The sequence below is a fragment of the Lactuca serriola genome, chromosome 6 (assembly GCF_051521515.1).
Source record: "Lactuca serriola cultivar US96UC23 chromosome 6, Lser_US96UC23_V15, whole genome shotgun sequence".
NCBI lineage: Eukaryota > Viridiplantae > Streptophyta > Magnoliopsida > Asterales > Asteraceae > Lactuca > Lactuca serriola.
This window is the reverse complement of record NC_136413.1, coordinates 173,241,906-173,250,273: the sequence shown is the minus strand read 5'-3', so window position 1 is coordinate 173,250,273 and position 8,368 is coordinate 173,241,906. Positions and strand designations below refer to the sequence as shown.

The window sequence follows — 8,368 nt, the reverse complement described above, 5'->3', positions numbered from 1 at the left end:
CAAAATAGTAGTCAACTTATGGCTGACTACGGTCAATGTCGTTGACTACTGTTTTAGGCTGAAAAGTACTCTTTCGTTCTAATGGTCTACTGTTTCACGGTCCCGTTTACTTTTTCGTGGCCCATTAGCCCATAGTATATAATGAAAAAAAATTCAGATTAGTCATTTTTCCTATTATTTTCTTTGGTTTGGCTACTTTTTTCTCTTAATGGAGCACTCGAAGAACAACCTGGTTTGTCTAATTTTCATCAAAATTTTACCATGTTTGTGATTAGAAGTAGGTTTTGTATATGAGATTAAATTTTTTTTGAATAAAATTGAAAATATATATATATATATATATATATATATATATATATATATATATATATAAAACCGTAGGTTTCATACGAAACCTACGGTGTACAAGTGCCTAATGCACAGTTTGTGCAGTGTCAACTTGTACATCTTATAAAAAAAATTAAAAAATTAAAACCGTAGGTTTTTTCACAAAACAGTAGACGAAACCCCAAAAACAGTAGATTTAAAAATTAAAAGTTAAAAATAAAATAAAAAAAAAACGTATTTTTCCCCCAAAACCGTAGGCTACGGTTTCGGATGTCGTAGCTAAACCGAGAGGAAACCGTTGGTTTCCCAAAACCTACGGTTTTGTAGCTTACAAATGAAAAAAAAAATTATACAAAACACGAAACAGTAGACGATATGGCGAAACAGTAGACGATTTTAGAAACCTACGGTTTCGTGGACTATATTTGGACATTTACTAATTTTTGTCTAAAAGTTGATAATCACTTTCTTAATTTGGCTAGATTAGTAATTAACCCAAAATCAAAAACATGAGTAGATGAAAGAATGAAACTTTAAATCATGTTTTTCATGAAAAACTACATTGATTCATACTGAACATCAATCTAAAGTAACATGTTTTTAAGAAAAACACAAAATTGTGTGTTAATTGAATTAACCTGTTTTCAAAAATCGATTTTTGTGGGAAAAAAAAAAAACAAAGTATATATTTACGATCAAATGCAATCAATGGGTGAAAATATGTAATATCTATTTCATTTTTACCTTATGAATTGATGTTTCAAATGCAATCAATGGATGAAAATATGTAAATATCTATTTCATTTTTACCTTATCGAATCAGAATCTTCAGATTATTAGTTCAATTTATGATCAAATTTTTTGCTTCATGATTTACGATCAGATTAATAATTGAAGTAACTTGTAGCCCAATCCAATGCATATGTTTTCAGCCCAATCAATCCATTTTAAATTACATGGTTAAACATGAGCCCAAACTCATCCATTGTTGATTTTGTTTTGTGAAAAAAATGCCCTTAATAAGCTCGATTGGTTGAGTCATCGCATTCCTCACCAAAATTAGTGTCCTCACCGAATCCAGACCTATTAGTCATACGGGTTTTACATGTTATATGGTTAAGTTTAATGGCAAAAAGTGTGTTAATTATGATAATACCATTTATTATTTGAAAAAACTTAAGAAGGGTTATATGTCATTTTCCCATATATATAAGTCATAAGATAAAGATTAGTTCAAAAAATTTAAATATTTCTATCACTTATCTATGAAAAGCTTAGAACACTAGGGCTCTCTTCATTCCGTTCTTTACTTATTTACACTTCTTTTATCTCCTACAAAACCCTAAAACAAGAAAATAAACCCATCAACAATGGCGAAATGCTCACTACCTTCACTCATTCTTCTAGCATTTGCTTTGGTTCAGTCGAACGCCACCCAAAACCACCCATCTCCGCCATCAGCAGCCCCGGCACCACAATTGTCAACACCGCAATTATCACCATCTTGTGATGTTCTTTTGTTCAAGATGATTGACTGCTTACCGTATCTTACAAAAATATCAAAAATGGCTAAGCCTGTTGAATCTTGTTGTTCAGGGTTTTTAGAGGTATGGAAGCTTGATTTGAACTGCGTTTGTGATGCTTTGAATGGCAGTGTTGAATTAGGATTCCAATTGAACATGACGAGAGTGTTTCATGTTTCTTCTGTTTGTGGTTTCCCACATGTTTCTCTTGACAAATGTTTACGTAAGTTTTTTCTTCCTTTTGTCGTATAACAATATATCATTATTCATGTTAATTAGTTATGGATTTAATAAATTTAAATATTATTTAATCTGTTATATCTATATAGCAATTCCTTCGGTGGCAAAACCGCCGGTTCAAATTATAAAACCATCTCCGGCGATGACTTCAGCTCAAGCGATGACAACAAGTGATGCGGATTCTTCTTCACAATCAAACTTCTTCAAGATTGTTATTAGTTTGGTAGTAATTTTTATCAATATATTATAATATATTATATGTTATAGACTTGTAGTGGGTCAAACTCAAGAATTAGAAGTAATATTCAAATTTTTTAAGTTACTTAATTTTAGTCATCCTCACCACCTATCCTTTTTGCTCTCTAACTTTAACTCTTTTGATTTTTCCTTCAAAACTTACTATAAATTTTGTCATTTCATTTTACCTCCACAACTCCTACTTTCCAACCTTTAAAATATTTCAACCCGACATGACACAATATGTTTACAAGGTCTAAACCTTAACCCGAAACCCGACAAGAAACCGACACAAAAATAAACGGATTGACACGGCACGACATGATAATTAAACGGGTCGGGTTAGGGTCAAGCCCTTTCAACCCGTTTAATGTCTTGACACGACACGAACCCAACACGACACGACAAGTTTATCAAGTCTACTTATTTGGATGTTTTGCTCAGTGTTCAAAACTTCTCATCCGCCTTTATAGTAACATCGCAGTATGAAAAGAAAATGCTAAAATGATCTTTTAGAATATATTTTATTACAGTTGATAATCTAATTTAGATTATTAAACAATAATTCAAAGTACACATCCAAAATACCCTTAATAAATACTACTTTAGATCAATAACTTTAAATTTAATCATGATCTATATGATTTTTTCATTATAGATAACACATTTCTTTGGGTTATAGTTATATTATGGGATAATGACTTTAAAAAGTAATATATTTTTTGATTTTTACACATTTTGTTACTGAGTTTTTTTCGCTCATATTTACCCCTTCAACTTGTTACACTGTACACATTAAGTTCTTATGACCGGTTACTTCAGATTAACCGGGAAAAACGACTTAATAGGGTAATATATTTATCATTTTGTACACATTTAGTCCTTAATATTTTGGTACATATTTAGTCCTTAATACTAGTATTTTTTTTATTTCAAAATAAGTCTTTTTTTGTTTTTGTACTCATTCAGTACTTATGAATGATTTTTTTAGGTTTTTCTCACGACATCTTACGTGGAACAATCATTGATGAGGTGTTTGGAGATGTTGATGTTTATGTCTATCGCGATCTCGACAGCTTGGTTGCGTAGGTCTTGTGGTTTGGCTTAGGTCTTGTATTCTGAATGTCGTAACTTCTTCATACGATATCAGAGTTTAACGATTTTTATATTCACGTGTTCGTTTTTTGAGTCTACTACAACTTTCGTTAAGATTACTCCCGTTAAATTGTAATATATTTTTACTTATGATTTTATAAAAAAAAACATTCATACATGCATTCATAAAAACTTGTATAAATATAAAAATCGTAAGTAAAAATATAGTATTAATTTTTAACGAGAATAATCTAAATGAAAGTTGTAGTAGACTAAAATACATACATATGGATATAAAGATAGTTAAAATTTGAAATGTTATGAAGAAGTTATAACGTTCAGAACACATAAGTTAAGCAACAAAGTAGTCGAGATCGCGATGGACATAAGAATCAAAAACCCCAACCACCTCATTAATTATGCCTCACGTAAGATGTCGTGAGAAAAACCTAAAGAAATCATTCATAAGTACTGAATAAATACAAAACCAAAAATGTTTATTTTGCAACAAAAAAATTTTAAGGACTAAATATGTACAAAATCAAAAAATATATTACAATATTAAATTATTTTTACCGGCTAACTTGAAGTAGGCGGTCATAAGGACTAAATGTATACAATTTAACAAGTTAAAGGGGTAAATGTGGATGAAAAAAAACTCAATAACCAAATATATACAATTCGAAAAATATATTACTTTTTTAAGTCATTATCCATTGTTTTATTTAAAAATACCCTTAATTAATTTACTCTAAGGTCAATAACTTCAATAGATTATCACATCAATATTATATTTCTGATCATTTAATCAGTAATTTTTTTATGCATCTATCATTTGGTAAATATCTACAGATTACATAAAGTTCAAATGAAATTTTTTCCAAACATTTCAAAACAATTAATCCATTTATTGTGTTTTGGTACCACATAAGAGCATTCACAATGGTGAATTCAATGAGAGAATTGAATGAGGTGGCAAGTCCATGTGTCATTTAATGGATAGAACTTTACCATCGTGAGATGCCACCTTGGCATTCAATGGATTTGAAGTTCAATGGTCATTGAACTCTTCAATGGGAAAAAAGAAAAGTTTTAATTCTTAAATATTTACTATAAATTATATTTTATAACATTCTATTAAACTTTGTAGAGTTTAATGCATTGTAGAGAAAAATATAATAGAGTTGTATGGATTGTAGAATCATGACATGGCAATCCATTAAACTCTATGAAGTTCAATGCATTGTGGATGCCCTAAGGCATAAGCTAATCCAAACTTATTTTTTAAACTCCGTTTCAGCTGCTAATCACTTTTACAAAACAAAACAATAAAAAAATTGTTTTAAATAAGTAAAATCCCAAACACTCCTAAATAAAAACGAATATGCACAACAAGACCAACATTTATTCATAACAATGCATATGGTGTCACAATAGCTTATATCAGAAATACAAAAAAAACACTACAATTAATTACTACTTACCAATACAAAATTTACCAAAAATGTTACTCAAAACTTCTTCTGATATATCTTCTCCAGTTATCTCCCCAAGTGCAATTGCAGCATCCCTCAAATCTATAGTCCAAAAGTCAAACGGAAGCTCATCCTCCATTGATGTCTTCAATCTCATTAAAGCCTCCTTTGTTCGTACAAGTTGCTCACATTGTCTCTAATAATTCATCAACAAAAAATCACCTAGTTAATTTATATGTTGTTTCCTTTTTATTCACAAAATGACAAACTTCAAAACATTTATCACAAAAAATACAAATTATTTAACGGAAAGCATTTTTTTTAAAATATATTTTTAAAATTTTGGTCACTTTATCCACAGACCTGGTTCACAGCCCACTTCCTTCCACCTGAAGGAATGTTTTGTAGGCCCACAAGCCCAAGAATTGCAGTCTCCAAATCTTTAATCCCTTCACCCGTAATCGCACATGTATAAATATACTTATCAAAAGTTTGACCAATTGCGTTGACCAATTCAGAGCATGAAAATTGGCCACAATCGATTTTGTTGATTGCTAATATCATCGGAGATCCAGAACCACCCTATTTTTCACCACAAATTTAGTGCAATATTTCATTAATTTATAATCATAATAAATCAATAATGTACATAAACTTTATATGTATTCAAATAATATAAATTTATGGAAATAGAATAATTGACACGAACTTTATTTTTTATCTTATCGAGCAATTTGGCATCTTCTGTGGTCCATCCATCAACAGCACTAATCGCCATGATTACAACATCAGCGCCCATAGCAACCGCTTCTGATCTCTCAACGCCTGATTTTTATTTTTATTTTTTTTAAATCATAAATTAATTCAATATCAACGAAAAAAATTGAAAAGATACAACAATTAATAAAGGATAATCTCTCACCTATCTTCTCAACAATATCATCAGTTTCTCTGATTCCAGCTGTATCGAGTAGTGTAACTGGGATTCCATGAACTGTTACATTCGCTTCCACAACATCTCTTGTTGTTCCAGCAATGTCTGTAACTATTGCTCTTTCACTCTGCAAGCTAATTTATAAATACCCTTAATAAAATAAATAAAAATTATTTTCAAATTCATAAAAGATAAAGAAAAAGAGCCGAATATGGAGATACCTTGCTCCATGAATTGAGCAGACTAGATTTCCCGACATTTGGACGACCAATAATGGCAATCTGTACATAACTCAAAAATTAAATATGTTTTGAGTGAAATGTTTCGACATTTTGTTTCAAATATTCAAACGACACCCAAAAAAAAAAGTGTTGTGCTAAAAAAAATCTGTTACTAAAACCACGATACTCTTAAAAATTCATGGTTTTGGATAAATTTGAGAAGTTGTATAGTTTGAATAACGAATGCTACAGCATACCTGTAATCCCGATTGCAAAAATTTGTCATAATTAGCTGTTTCCATTGCACTTTCTACATCATGTGACATTTCATGAATCTTGTTCAGGATTAAATCCATATCTAGTGATGGCATTTCATCATCAAAATCCAATCGGGCTTCTATTTCTGTAAGCAACTCAATGCATTGTGTTCTTAGTGATTTCACAAGTGAAGAAAAACCACCCTATTCATAAGAATTTTAATGTTATTTGGAGATCTATCATAGAAAAATTGAGGTTTAAAAGGTATATAAAGATGCCTGAATTCCTGCTAATGCAGCATCAGCTGCAGCCATGGATTTGGCTGATATGAGTTTTCCAACATCTTCTGCTTGAGAGAGATCTAAACGACCATTTAGGAATGCACGAAGGGTGAATTCACCTGATTTGAGGAATGGAATCGAATGTAAATATGAGGGAGAATGTATTAGAAGGAATTGGAATGGAATTGGAATTGAATGGAATTGAATTCCAACATAACCTGGTTCTGCAAGCCTTGCTCCAGCTTCTAGACAAGCTCTTAGAACACGATGTAAACAAACATCACTCCCATGACATTGTAACTCCACAACATCTTCTCGTGTGTATGATCTTGGAGCCAACATTGGAATCGCTAAAACCTACAAAAGAACAGAATTCGATGATATATCTAAAGATCAACAGTATTGTTTTTGAGAAAAAGGAAGAGAATTTAAAACATTTACCTCGTCAACAACATCGCCATTAGAGTCAACGACCATGCCATATTCTACAACATGACTTATGGGATTCCAAGAAAAGTTTTTCTTTTTTCTTTTCTTTGATGGACGAAAAACAGAGCTGGCTATGTTTACTGCTGATGGACCAGATAACCTTACAATACCTACTGCACTCGCTTGCCCACCTAAAGAAGTAACAATGGCAGCAATCGTACCACTTGAATTCGCTTCCGGGTCTGGTGGGTTTATGCCTGGTGAAGTCAACCCGACCCGTTCATCTTTGTTTAATATCAAGGTATTCTCTGCAATTGACAGATAGAAAACATTGTTTATCAGGAAAGATACTAACTAATCGCATTTTGGCGACTTGAGTAATCAAAATTGGAACCACGTATAGGAAAATAGGCATGTAATTACATAAAACATCGAGCGTTTAGTAAAACATAAGATTCGTCATGGAGGGTATTACACAAATCAATCTATTTGCGCACGCACATGGAATTTTCGAAAGAGAAGTTGGAATTACAATAAAGGGGATTGAAAAAATACAATTTTTTTTATTTGGTGCATCCTACAAAAACAATTAAGGGGTTGAGAAATATATAAAAAGATTGTGCAGCATAGACATACCTGAGGAAGAGAAATGGGGATTTGAGGCGGATATGGGTTTAAGGGGAGAGGAAGAGAGGAAAAGAGGTGATAGGGTTTTAAAGGTACGGATTATGGCTATGGCTGTGGTGGAGGAGGTGGGTTTTGAAGAGTGATGGTATAAGTGTGTGAGGAAATGGCGGAAAACAGGAAGAAGAGCCATGGCTAACCCTGGTTTTGGAGCATTGTTTGGATAGAGGGGTGTTTTATGGGCAACCCTGGTTTTGGAACATAGTTTGAAGATCTATGTAAGTTTTGCTTCCGGCTTATTTTTATGGATTGAGATCTATGTAAGTTTTGATAAGTTTAGTCTTTTTCTAATTTAGGGTGATTGATATTTTTATTTAAATAATTTATTAGTTTATTGCGTTTTTCATGCTAATAATGCTATTTTGGATTATGGGTGTCTTGTATTTTGGTAAGCTAGGCTTTATGCCCCGATTCTAAAGGGCCTTATATTCTTCAAACTTAACTCAATATTAATATATCACAAATCTCAATTAGTTTGTTACTAATTGTCCGATATGTCGCATCACAGTGAATGATCTTGATTGTTGAAGACGAAATACATACAGGACATTAGTGCGATTTTGAAAACTAAAACTCTACATTTATCTTCTATTCTTCTATCTCGATTCTCAATTGTTCAAATCATCAACGTCAAACAGTATGTGTTTCGTTTCTTGTGCTTCAC

The 8,368-nt window shown here is 31.8% G+C and overlaps 2 protein-coding genes across 2 annotated transcripts; one reads left to right on the top strand and one right to left on the bottom strand.

Annotated features, from left to right (window-relative positions):
* Window positions 1-1,605: 1,605 nt before the first annotated feature.
* On the top strand, window positions 1,606-2,456 carry LOC145060420 (non-specific lipid transfer protein GPI-anchored 23-like). The gene is made up of 3 exons (XM_079008090.1): window positions 1,606-2,073; window positions 2,180-2,313; window positions 2,424-2,456. The coding sequence occupies exons 1-3, from the start codon at window positions 1,698-1,700 to the stop codon at window positions 2,454-2,456; spliced, it is 543 nt and encodes a 180-aa protein (XP_078864216.1). The 5' UTR covers window positions 1,606-1,697.
* Window positions 2,457-4,807: 2,351 nt separating this feature from the next.
* Window positions 4,808-7,938, bottom strand: LOC145057401 (tRNA modification GTPase). Its single transcript, XM_079005228.1, has 10 exons — window positions 7,657-7,938; window positions 7,033-7,328; window positions 6,810-6,948; window positions 6,589-6,710; window positions 6,310-6,513; window positions 6,053-6,112; window positions 5,820-5,958; window positions 5,607-5,722; window positions 5,261-5,479; window positions 4,808-5,093 (listed from the first exon to the last, which is right to left on the bottom strand). The coding sequence occupies exons 1-10, from the start codon at window positions 7,835-7,837 to the stop codon at window positions 4,899-4,901; spliced, it is 1,671 nt and encodes a 556-aa protein (XP_078861354.1). The 5' UTR covers window positions 7,838-7,938; the 3' UTR covers window positions 4,808-4,898.
* Between the last annotated feature and the right edge of the window lie 430 nt (window positions 7,939-8,368).